We start from the raw sequence: 13,178 nt of genomic DNA on the forward strand, positions 1-13,178 counted from the left end.
GGGAAAGGGGAGCAATGCACAGCCTCCTGACTGGTGCCTGACCCAGCTGCTCCCCGCAGCGCAGCGATCAGGTCTGTTCTTTATTGATGGGGCTGAAGGGAGGAGGGGATGTGGGATTTCACACTGAATCTTGGAACTTTCTCTCAGCAGGCCTGTTCTTGCTTGCAGCTTGTTGTGTTTTGTGCGCCCAGGGCCTATCTGTGCAGCAGGAGCCAGGCCGGCTTAAATCGGGTATGCCCACTGTCCTTGAGACCTGCAAATTACCCTGCTCTGCTCGCCCTGGGAGGGGGGCCTGAGTTTCCTGCGAGGGTGTCTTAACTTCTAGGGCAGCTCACCTCCGCTTGAAGCCAGTGAACCAGGAAGATGCTTGCTTTGGTGACAGGGTTTTCTTGGCTTCCATAACCCCATGCCAGCCTGCCCTTCCTCCTCCCTCTTGGCTCTCCTCCCCATCGTCTTGTCTTTGTCTAACTCCTCTCCTCTGTGGTCGCCTCTCGGGATTCTATCCTAGATTGCCTTCTCCTCTTCCCCACCTTCTCTCCCCAGGTGATCTGTTACTGATGACTCCCATGTCTGCAGCTACATCTTAGGCACCTCTGCGCACCTGCCTGAAACTCAGCACATCCACCACAACCCCACTTCTCTACTGGGAGCCCTCCTTCCGGGAATGGCACCCCCATCGTCCCAAGCCAGAGAGCACTTGCTCAAGACCACAGGACTTCTCAGACCCAGGTCTGCCAGGCTCCAGAGTTCAGGCCTCTCCCACCAGAACCTCCCACCTCCACACACTATCAGCGAATAGAAACATATCTTGAACAAATGCAAAAATTCAAATGTCACTCTCGGCCCCAACCTGACTCTGCTCTGGGACCCCTCCCTGGTTTTGGCTGTGCTAGACCTCACCTGGACCCCTTTGTCGGCCGTCCCTGGCCCCTGGGTGCCCACTCCCTTGGCAGCCCCAGCCTGATTTCTCTGTCCCTGCTCCTGACTTCAAAGAACTGGCCCCTGAACATGGCATGTTCAGTTCAGCCCTCTCTTGTTGATTCTGTAGTGCATCTTCCATATGCTTTCTTTACCTCCATCTTGGCTCAGACCAACACTTCTCATTTTCCCAGAACTTTCCCTCTGTTTTGCTAAGTCTGGGACCGGGCCTGGGCACCCTCAGCTCCCCTCCATGTCACCTCGGGTCACCTCCTCCTCTATCTACCTCCCTCTAGAACGGATGGGGAGAGACATGCTTCCCAGTCTAATAGAAGTGCAACCCTCAGTTTCTTCACTTGAACAATGGGGATAATACATGTATTTCACAGGACTGTTGTGAAAAACAAGCACAGAGCGTGTGCTCAGTGGATATTGGTTATTAGCGATTTTCACCTCTGCTCCAGTGTCTCAGTCAGCTCTACCTTAAGATGTCTAAAAACTCTCCTCTGTCCTAAATTTGGTGGCTCCTCTCCTGATACTGTTTTTTCAGCATACAGTCATTAAACCTCCCCTGTTATTTACATCACATCCTCTTCTGTCATTAAACCTAGTTGCTGCTTCTTCCTAGAAATGGGTTTCACATATGACCTTCATCCCAATCCCCAAGTTGAGATTCATCATCAAAGCACTGCAGTTGAGTTTGCACTGTATAGTCAGAGTCACGTTATGGAGTCTTTTTCACGTTCTCTCTCTGCCTAGAAGCCTGTCGTGCCGACAGACATGTCCAAGGATGGGGGTGACCAGAGTCCTCTCTGTAAATGTGCTCCTAAACCCCCACGCTCCCGAAGCCCCTCATCACCACCACCTCCACAACACACTTTGCTGACCTATGGAATCCAAGGTCACCAAGGCCCACCCACTTTGGTCATAATCAGTGCTGCCTCAACCAAACCAGCCAGGTCTTTTCTCTGTCCTCCAGCGGTGTCCCCGGGTCTGTCCACATCATTTCCGGCCCCAGAGGGTCATGTCCTGCCCGCTTCCTGCCTTAAGCCTTCCCATCCTGCTGTGTCCTTCCCCTCCCCTTGTCTTTTGTTGAACTTGATGATGCTGTCACCATTGAGGAAAGTTATCTTGTGCTGCTTTGTACTCTCGTTATTTTGAAGTCATTTCTATTAGAAATGAACCTTTTTGTCCGGTTTGCTAACTGTACTTGTATTTCTCACATAAGCATCTTAAGGTATATTTCTCACTTCTTCTGGAGCATCTGATACACTTAACATGGTGTGCACATTTGTGTTACCCAGAAATTATGCTTAGTGTTCACTCATATTTACTCATATTTACTGGGCTCCTACTATGTGTGGGTACCGTCCTTGGTGCTTTACACACATTATCTCATTTAATTCTTATAGTAACCCCACAAGTGGTATATTATTACTCCATTTTACCAATGAGGAAAATGAAGCTCAAAGAGATTAAATAACTTGCCCAAGATTTTATAACTATAAGTGATGGAGCTAAGATATAAACCTAGATCTGTCTGGTTCTTGTCACTCTACCATTTTGCCTCTTAATATAGCAATAATGTGCTTTTAAATGGCAGGCAGATTAAGTGTGGGAAAATGTTCTTTTCCCAAAGTATATTGCAGGTTGAATGTTGCCTGTCTCCTCTGCTGAAAATTCAAAGAATGAAGGGTGAGTTTTAGATATGGTAATGCTGTGAGAGCACAGCAAGGTCAGGAGGTGGGACCGTGCCCTGGATGAGACAGTAGAGGCTGGGACCCGGAAGGTAGGAGTAACAGTAAAAGGAAGCTTAGAAGTGCAATTCATTATAAATGTGCAATTTAGAGAAAACCAGTCAGCTGCAGAATGAACTCAACTGGTCAATAAAAGGCCTGGGAGCTGTGTGCAGCCGGAGGAACAATCATGCGTTCCTTGGTATCTGGGAGAAAAGGTGTTTCTGGGGAGGGTTTATGTTGTCTTGTTTGTTTTTCAGAGAAAAGGAGCATTTGATAAAAAGTGTTGGGGAGACTCTAAGACAGAAGGGGACTTCCCTAGTGGTCCAGTGGTTAAGACTCTGCACTTCCACTGTAAAGCACGCGGGTTCGATCTCTGGTTGGGGAATAGGGTGCAACCAAAAAAGATAAAAATAAATAAAAAAAAAAATAAGAGGGTGGAGGCAGTGGTCAGCATTCCAGTGGCCTGGCAGGGAGTTATGGCAGAAAGAGTCATGGTCCTGAGCCCTCAACGTGAGCTGGATGAATTGACAGTAAAGCCAACATAAACTTGTTAAAAGCATGATCTCCCTAGATCACGTCAGTGTAACTGATAAAAATGTGGGACTCCTCATTCAAAAATTAAGAATTTCAAGACGACAGCAGGGATTAAACCAGGACAGAGCCCTTCTAAATGCAGGGCACTGTGGGGCTGCACAAGCCATATATCCATGGAGCTGGCTTTGGCTGGTGGGTGTATGTTTCAGGATGAGAAAGGTGTTTACTGAGTGCCAGGCATGGTTCTAAGCACCATCATACATCATCTCATTTGACAAAACGCTCAGGTCCTTCTTTTGAGCGTCTCTCAAATCCCAAGGAGCGCTGCTGCTTAAGAGCTGGCTTTCCAGAGGGCCTGTAAGCAGTCAACAGATATCTGAAGATGAAGGAAGTTATTCAGCACAAGGGAGAAACCACTGAGCTGGTTATTTCTTTTCTCTGTACTTGAAGCAAATATGAGTAAAAGATGGAAGATAATTTCAATGTGAAAAGAAAAGGAAACAGTTCAGCAATTCCAAGAGAAGCAGATCCATTTGAACGAGTGATGACTTTCTCAGTCATGTTAAGAAATGTTAAAATGTTTGCATTGGACTTAGTTTACAAAGCATATACAAACACTTGTTATTTGGGAGACTTCCCCGGTGGTCCAGTGGTTGAGAATCCGCCTAGCAATGCAGGGGATACAGGTTTGATCCCTGGTCAGGAAGCTAAGATCCCACATGTCTTAGGGCAAGTAAGACCATGCAGCCAAAAAAAAATTGTTATTTGATTCTCAGTGCAGGATTGTTCCCTCTGTGAAATTTGAGTTGCCCTTAATCTGTACATCTAGGTAGTAGCAGATCTAGCTCTTCTGATTCCAATAACCTCCCCCAAACACCCCCCCTTTCTTGAGCATCAGTGTGAAAAAATGACCCAGGAAGTCCTTCCCTCATTCCTAATGAAAAACCCCACAGATAAGCTCAGGCCCAAGTGCCTTCACCAAGTTTGTGTCTTGACCTGTTGGTTCTTGGCCTGGGAGTTAGAGAATCAAACTTTTTCCTTTGAGGTGCAGAGTGGAGGGGTAGAGAAAAAAAAGAAAAACATTGTTACTGGGAACTCAGCAATATGTGACTACACCTGCAGCAACATAGGAAATGCTACAGAGTGACCCTCCAGGTTTGTCCTGACAAAATCAGGAAAGGCCAAGGCACTATTCTTTCCAACTCTGTGATATCAGCAAATAAATTACATATGAAATTTCTTTTCAACTTGCTGAGCAGGTCCACAGTCAGTACAAAGACCCCCGAGTGCCCACAGTGGTCTGCCCACAGTGGTCTGTAACTTCTGAAGTGTAAAAATGACATTTATAACAATAGGTTTAGGTTGAGTTCAGTATGAGTTCCTGCCAAGTGTATGCCTGGGAACTGTATCATAAAATGGATCACTATTACGTAGACTGGTTTTCCCTAGGGGGCAAATGGAAGTGACATGACTGGGCATCAAATCAATCCAGATTTACCCAGCAGTATGTCATCAATATCAAAAATAAAATAATGGCAACCCTTTGAAGTAATAAAATTCTGTTTCATGTCCTGCCAAATGGATGTAATGATGCTGTGTCTGCTGGTTAAACAAATGGTCCTAAAGTCCATATTAACTCAGTAGTGAGAGATGTCAGGTCTACATTCACAATAGAAAGGAATGCCACATGCACAGTGGGGAATGCTTGGCTGGAAAGTAGTTTATGTCAAAAAAAAAAAAAAAAACCAAGGGCTTGGGTTGATAAGTGGGCCATTCTGGTCAGCCACCAGGTTCCAGGAGGCCCTGCTGAGTTAGCTGTTCCATGGTCGAGTCTGGCATGATTGGAGATGCTCATGTGTTGGGAAGGAGCAGTTCTACTTCCTGGCAGCATATACCCTGAATGCAGGGACTGCCCTGGTGTGGGTGAGGATGCGCCAGGACTATGCATAGCAATGTCCCTGAACTCAGAAATGAATACATGCCGGGAGGAGTGTTCATACAGTGAATTAATTAAAGTAAATGAAATATCTGTACTTAAATTAATCTTAAAGATGTCAAATTTAAAAAGCAAGTTGCAAAAGAACATGGAAGTTATAAAACCATTTGTGTACCTTTTTTTAATTTGCAAAGCAAATACAGTGAAAGTGCAAAACGGATGGGAGAAGTTTATATCAACCTCAGGGTTGAGGGATGGAAATTTTAAGATGAAGAGCTCTTATTATATTGAAAATATTTTCCTTCATTTTTTAATTAAAAAATATGTAAGGTAAATACGGTAAAAAGTTAACGTCTGTTAAATCTGAGTAATGGGTTCATGGGTATGTGTTGTATTATGTTCTGTACTTTTACTGTATGGTTGAAATGTTTCATACCTTTAAAAGAAAGTATTTTAAGCACATAAACATGGCTGACTAAATTTCAAATGGCTTTAGTTTCCCTCAGATTTATTTTTATGTATATTATGAAAGTAATATAGTCTAAGAGAGAAATTTCAGAAAATTAGAAAAAAAATAAATTACTCAGAATCTCATCATCCAAAAACAGTCATTGTTAATGTGTTGGTATATTTCCTTCCATTTTGTCTCTTTGTGTGGGTGTGTGTATTCAAACACACTTCTAAAGCCTCTTGGGTACACACATTGAATGCTGCCTTTTCACTCGTTATAGCATCACCCCTGTTCCCTGTTGAGACTTAGCCTCCATGAACATCATTTCTACCGATTTCTAAAGATCTTTCACAGCTTCCTTTTCTTGCATAAACACAGTTCTGAACATTCAGCAGTCACACAGTCACATTGCCTTTTGATGATGGTAAACATCATCCTTCTGAAAGCCTCCGGAACAGGATTGGGTCACGCTCTGCTGTTGATTTCTATAAGGCTGTTTTGTGTGGGATGACAGTAGAAAGGTCTGTCACATCTGTGATACCACATTCCCGTGAAGACTGAGCTTGTCGGCATTCATTCCGTGGGTGGGAGCTGTGCATATTTTAGAAGCCAGCTCTGTGTGTATCTTGCCTGGGAGGAAACCAGCGCTTTTGCATCCAGCATCTGCTCTGGGCTCCAAACCTGCAGCTGGAGGAATGTTTACTCCTGTTAAGCTCGCTTTGAGGCCTGGGGTAACAGCAGTAATGACTATTCCAGTTATTTATGTGTCCTTTGCAGCTGATAGTTGCTCTCACATCCATTGCCACCTGACCTTCTCTGAACCCCCAGAGGTAAGGCACAGAGCAGAGTAGACACACAGGATTACAACCAGTAAATGTGATAGTCAGGACCACTGTTGGATGCTTCTGACTCCTTCCAGAACACTTTTCAGTTACTATCCTTGGACCCAGGCAAGAGGAGTCTCTGCCATGAGTTCTGGACTCCAGGTGACCTCCAGGCCCAGAGCCCACTGTACCAAAATCCTGGACTATACTCTGGGGCCCTGGAATCCACTGACAAAGGGTCTTAGCACTGCCAGGGCCTGTATTAGCCTGTATCTGTCTGCTTGGAGGCCAGACCCCTACTGTGTGCACACCAAGCCCCAGGGCAGCATCTTGCAGGGGTGAGCAGAGCTTAGATCTGCAGCTGCAGGACGGATCTAGGGTTGGGGGGTGTGGGCTGGAGGCAGATGCAAAGGCTGGTGGCCAACATCTCCTGCAGTGTATCTCAGAACTGCAAGGACTCTGAGAATTGCGAACTCAGGCCTAGCCTTCTCAGTCATTATGAAGTTGTATCTGTTACAGTAGGTGCCTAGAATATATTCTATATAACAGTTTGTTAGCTTGATCTGAGCCAACCTGGAGATTCAACAGGTAGATCTTTTCCACTCTCAGAAACCCAGAGATATTAAGAACTGTCTTGGCTCTCTTATTCCATTGTGTTGTTTCCAGGTTCCCTTCTTCTTGACGCAAGGCCACAGATGGACGAGGGAGTGCAAAGGAAAACAATCTAGAACCCCAGCAGAAGTAAAACAATTTAGTGTGTAAAATCCCAATATACCAGACACCCCCATGTCCACACATAAAAGCAAGAAATGCATTTCAGGACAAAATAGACTACAACCACCTGCTACAAGGGTGAATCAGCCTGGCACCATCCAGCCAAATCCGAAATAGAAGCCAGCTAGCAAAGCTACAATCTGGTGCTCTTCCCCTTCCTACGTCTCTCTGCCTCCCACATCACGGGTCCTACGTGTGAACCGAAGAACTAGCACCCTCTGTTGGTTACTTCAAGTTATGAAAGAAGTCAGGCCAGGACAACAGGGCGACAAGTCTCACCCACCCAGCCAGGGTCTGCATGGAAAATCAGTGTTGCAAGAGTTTTCATTTTAATTGCTTGTTGGCCACTGAACTAATTTTTTTCAGTTCCTTATTACCCAGCAATATTTCTGATTTGTGATGAAGGATTTAACTGAATAGAGAAGCGTGAAATCATCAAGACAGTTTCATTGTGCTGATTTCCTCCCATACAGAAAACAGAGATAAACAACTAAATTCTGAATAATTACTCACACATATTAGGACAAAACTTTACAAAGTGATACTTCTCTTGACTTTCACAGCCATCCAACGAGGTAAAGACGCTGCATCAAAATATTTTTTAAATGATAGGGATAATGTTAGTTGCTCAGTCGTGTCCAACTCTTTGCAGCCCCATGGACTGTAGCCCGCCAGGCTCCTCTGTCCGTGGGATTCTCAAGGCAAGAATACTGGAGTGGATTACATTCCCTTCTCCAGGGGATCTTCCCGACCCAGGGATCAAACCCTGAGTAATTTTTCACTGATAAATCAGACAGGGACCTAAAATGCTATCGCAAACAAGTCAAATGGAAATAATGTTCTTGGAAAAACTAAAAACAAAGATAACAATTTGAAAATGTCTATAAAAACTTTGACCAGAATTGCTTAATGAAATGTGAGAGAATAAAACAAAACAATATATTCAAATTAATATTTTATTCATTATGGTTTACATATATATCTGTAACTACATACAGATATACATGTAATATTTTATATATATAAAATATTACAAATAATATTTTAAAATTACCTCATCTATATATTCAGGGCTTCGTTTGTGGCTCACCTGGTAAAGAATCCACCCACAATGCCGGAGACCTGGGTTCAATCCCTGGGTTGGGAAGATCCCCTGGAGAAGGGAAAGGCTACCCACTCCAGTATTCTGCCCTGGAGAATTCCATGGACAGTATAGTCCATGGGGTCGCAAAGAGTTGGAGGCGAATGAGCAACTTTCACTTCACTTCACTCATATATTCAAGTTGGTCGGAAATCATTTGGGGGGAATTGTCTCATTGGGAAATAGAGGCTGAGGAAACACACTAAGTGGTTTTTCCAAAGCACCGAGCCACAACCCAAAATGAGGAAGAAGCAGCTTTGTGTGTTGGATCCACAGTAATGACGAAGGTTATACACTGGCTCCTGTGTGTGACCCAGGAACTCCAGCCCCTCGCAGTTTCCCGAACACTGCTGCACTTGGACCCCCTGCCTCCTATGTGGGAGAGTCAGTGGTTGTCCTGAATATCCACCTGAGGACCCAGTGTCTCCCCATGCAGCGACCCACATGTGGGTAGAAATGTAACCGGATGGCTTTTCCCGTCTCCCTCAGGCAGCACTTGTTGGAGGCACCACCATGATCATCGGCCATGTCCTGCCTGACAAGGAGACCTCCCTTGTGGAAGCCTACGAGAAGTGCCGGGGTCTGGCCGACCCCAAGGTTTGCTGTGACTATGCCCTCCACGTGGGGATCACCTGGTGGGCTCCCAAGGTAACAGTGCTGGGTGGAACCCTGAAAGGAGAACCAGTGCTCTTGTTGGCGGAGGGGCCATTTAGTGGGTGACGCTGTGGGTGACCAGCTGACACTGTGGCCAGCTGTGGGTGACGCTCTCCTACAGTGAGGAATGTCCCTCCCACCAGCATCCTAACTCCCCCAAATGCTAAAACAAAAAACACTTAAGATTCTATGTGGCAGGGGCTGTCTTGCTTAATTTAAAGAGCCAGTTTTCCAGCACATACACAGGGAGCACCAGCTCCTTGCTCTGACCACCAGGCTATCAGCGTGTCCTGACGCTTTACATTAGGTACCACTGGCACAGAAGGGGTCGCTGCTGAGTAGTGGGGTCAGCCCCCAGGGTCGAATCATTTTGTGCTGGAAGTAACAGCACTGAGGTCTCAGAACAGAGGGTCCTGTCCTGGCTCAGTGCCGCCTGGTAAGAATGGATCTTACCATCTTCCCCAGAAAGAATGGGTGCTTCTTTCCTGCTGGGCTCCAGCTCCTGCTCTAAACGCCCTGAGGCCATCTCCCACTGGGCCCTGTCTCAGTTCAGCCTCTGTGCCCCTGGCTATCCTGGCCTCCCGTTGCCCAGGCTCCAGGGCCAGAGTCTAAGCCCTGCTCCCTGGCTTCCCACTTCCTTGTTCTTCCTGAAAACAGATTCACAGGCATTTAGACTTTGCTTCACTTCTGGAGTTTTTACTGCTTATTGCCCCCGGGAAGCAGCCCGAATATTCATTCTTTCATCAAGTGTTCATTAATCACCATGTGCCAGTACTTGAGTGGGTGCCCTAGGATCTTAAAAATAAACAAGCATTGAGAGATTTTACAAAGTTCTCCAGCTGGGGACCCTGACCTAAAGAGCCTGACTCCCTTCTGAGCTGGTAACTAAAAGCCTGACTGCACTTCTGCCCTCGAGTACAAGCCTTGATTGTGAGATTCACCCAGTCTCACTCATTACTTCCAAAAGGGTGCTCATGAAAGGCCGCAGAGCCACCCAGCTCCCACATGAAGACTCCCCTCCTGGTACCGGGCAGAAGATGCCATCTATTCCTAATGCCAGCCATCCCTTATTTTAGATGGAGGTTTTGTCCAATTCAGACACCCTCCTGGGTGGGTAACCCCCTCCTACCCTGAGCCTCTCTCCCTTCCCTCCCCCATCAAGGGACTGGAATTGAGGATCCACTCAGATCCTCAACATTGAGGCCAAGCCAGTCATCCCTAACTCCCCAGAGATTGTGGCGACTTTCATGTATCTAGAATTTTAAATTCTTTTCTATGGTAATCAAAATTTTTTTCTAATTATAGATTTTAAAAATAGAAAAGAAAGGAAGCCCATAATCCAGTCACCCCCAATACAATGACCATTGCTATTCTAGCTCATTTCTTTCTGGTCTTTTTCATACCTGCTTTTTACATAGTAACTCTTTTGCTTTAAGGATGAGCATTTTCGATTTGGCTGCATGGTCTTCATGACCATCAATGCCATGGCCACTCAGTGTTCTGTCAAGTAGATGAATCACAATTTATTTACCTACTGTCAGACCAGTGTTTCTTCCATTTTTTTCCCTAGTATAAATAGTATTGGGATCAATCTCTGTATTCACATAGCTTTATTTCATGTTTGGTTTTGTCCCTAAATTAGATTTTTCCCTAGGTCTCTGGATTTTTAGTATTAGTATGCCTTCTCTGTAACACCCCTTCCATTATGGGGATGGAGGGAACTGACCAAGCTATGAAAGTCATTAGTGCATTTACCAACAAGGCTGATTTGGAGACAGAAATATAGACAGGCTTATGTGATTCGAGAAACATGCCCAGATAGTGTTTCTATATTTGTAGCATGCTGGACCATTTTCAAAGCACTTCCGTGTCCATTTGCTCATCTGACCTCACAGCAGCCTGGGGAGTGGGAGGAGAGTGACATACTATGAGGTTACGGGTGGTCACGCGGCAACTCCATCCACTGAGCTACCTCTCTCCTCCATGCTGGGCCAGCCTCGGCCGGCCAGCCTCTGGATAATCTGTACCAGGTCTGTACCAGGTGACACTGCCTTTACGTTTTGCCCTGCAGGTGAAAGTGGAAATGGAGACCCTGGTGAGGGAGAAGGGAGTCAACTCGTTTCAGATGTTCATGACCTACAAGGACTTGTATATGCTTCGGGACAGCGAGCTGTACCAAGTGTTTCACGCTTGCAAGGATATTGGAGCTATCGCCCGAGTCCATGCTGAAAATGGGGAGCTCGTGGCTGAGGCAAGGCAGTAGAGAATATTGGGCAAGAGGGGGTGGGCACCAATTCTCAGAGGGATTCTTGACCACCTGTGACCCATCCTACAGGGTTCAGATAAGACAAATTCTAAAAGAAATTCTAAAAGAAAGTGTGAGATGTTAACACCCCAGATGATGGATCTTTGCCCCTAAATCCAAACTTTTCTAGTGTCTGTAAAAAAACAAATCTTCCTTTGTAGTTCAAAAGGGTTTCTAAGTCTTGAATGATGATATCTTCATTCTAATATGATATTTAAATTCTATTACCACAAGGAATGCAGAGCATCTCTAAGAAATGAGATGTGACATTAAAATAAGAATAAATAAGAGTCAGCCTTCCACTTTCCTGGACCTCCTCAGAGGAGCAGAGGTATTAGAGAGATCTTCTCACTGGGACCAAGACAGACAAGCCCCTTTTTACTCCTGGATCTTAAGAAAGACACTTGGGGTAAAGGCTAATCTAGGCATTTCTAGAAGCTGGAGATTTAACTAGATTTCCAGTGAGGAAATTCTGATTTTTCAGATCAATAAAGAGTGCATGTCTTTAGTGTCCCAGGCCTGTTGGCTGGTGACTGAACTGTATTTCTAAGAGGAAAAAAATATTTTCAACCATTATGAAGTGAGTCTCAGGGGAGCCCTGGATTAATCCTGCCCTTTTTAGAAGATGAGGATTACAGAAGTGAGAAAAGCAGCAAGCCTATTGGCATGGGCTGGGCTGAGCATACTTTATAGTCCCTTGGGTTATGTTTTTTGTATCTCTCTCATTCTCTCGATTTTCTTTCTTTTGCTATTATTCAGGGAGCAAAGGAAGCACTAGACTTGGGTATCACAGGCCCAGAAGGCATTGAGATCAGCCGTCCAGAGGAGGTGAGAAAGACGTCTGCATTCTTTGTCAACGTCCTTCCTATAGATTCACAGAATCTTTAGGATGCATGAGACATCTGTGAATACAGGTTGTCTGGTATTGCTTTTTCCATGGGTGAAATTCCCATCTGGAAGCTTCCCAAGGAGCAGCCTCCTCCATACTACAGCTGGGACTTCACTGATGGCTCAGATGGTAAATAATCTGCCTGCAATGTGGGAGACCTGGGTTCCATCCCTGGGTCGGGAAGATCCCCTGGAGAAGGGAATGGCAACTCAGTCCAATATTCTTGCCTGGAGAATTCCATGGACAGAGGAGCCTACCAGGCTACAGTCCATGGGGTCGCCAAGAGTCGGACAGGAGTGTGCAGCTAATACTACTACCCTACTACACTGCTACTATGCTTCAGCTGACCAGGCCTTGAACTTCTGTGGGGAAGACCACTTTGGAGAAACAGACCCACCTGGGTTGGGTTCTGATTTCAAGGATCTGAGGGAGGCCATGTGAGCATGTGAGGGGTTGCAGTGGCCAAAATTAAATTTGGAGAGAAAAGACAGACTGAAAGAGCCTTCAGATGCTAGAAGAAACTCCAGGCTGTAAGCCAGTGAATCCGCATTTGGGGGCTGAGATCCCTTTGAGTGTCTGAGGAAAACTCTGGACTGTTCCCACTAGAAACAAGAGGCACATGTATGTGCTCTCTCCCTCTTTTCCTGTTCATCGCAAAGAATGGTAACTAACGCCTGCCCCTCCTCTGCCCTCTGATTTTACCCTCGCGTGGTTTTGCAGGACATTGACACAAATGCCCTCCAGTACCCATTTTCTGAAGAATTTGACTCTGGAGGATCACATTAGATAAATAATGCATTCTTGCCCTATGGCCCTGTTCAGATATCCCCCACCACTGGTGAGGAGAAAGCTATTTTCTGTTTCTTCAAAGCCTTAAATGCAGAGTGGTGCTTGGATGCCCATGAAGAATTGATGCGGAAGCCTTGAGGGATGAAGAGCTGGAGACAGGATGTGATGGTTCTACCATCTGACAGAAACTAAGTCAGCTTATCCTGAGTAAGCCCTGTATAAGG

At 45.6% G+C, this 13,178-nt stretch overlaps 1 protein-coding gene across 2 annotated transcripts in view; it reads left to right on the top strand.

Annotated features, from left to right (window-relative positions):
* DPYSL5 (dihydropyrimidinase-like 5) overlaps positions 1–13,178 on the top strand; it is an 89,504-nt gene that overhangs the window by 53,337 nt on the left and 22,989 nt on the right. For both annotated transcript variants that reach the window (XM_010840602.1, XM_010840603.1), the window contains exons 3-5: positions 8,807–8,965; positions 11,043–11,222; positions 12,036–12,104. In XM_010840602.1, the coding sequence (XP_010838904.1) occupies positions 8,807–8,965; positions 11,043–11,222; positions 12,036–12,104 (408 nt within the window). The remainder of the gene's footprint in view (positions 1–8,806; positions 8,966–11,042; positions 11,223–12,035; positions 12,105–13,178) is intronic.

Source organism: Bison bison, unplaced genomic scaffold (assembly GCF_000754665.1).
Source record: "Bison bison bison isolate TAMUID 2011002044 unplaced genomic scaffold, Bison_UMD1.0 scf7180017864145, whole genome shotgun sequence".
Lineage (NCBI taxonomy): Eukaryota > Metazoa > Chordata > Mammalia > Artiodactyla > Bovidae > Bison > Bison bison.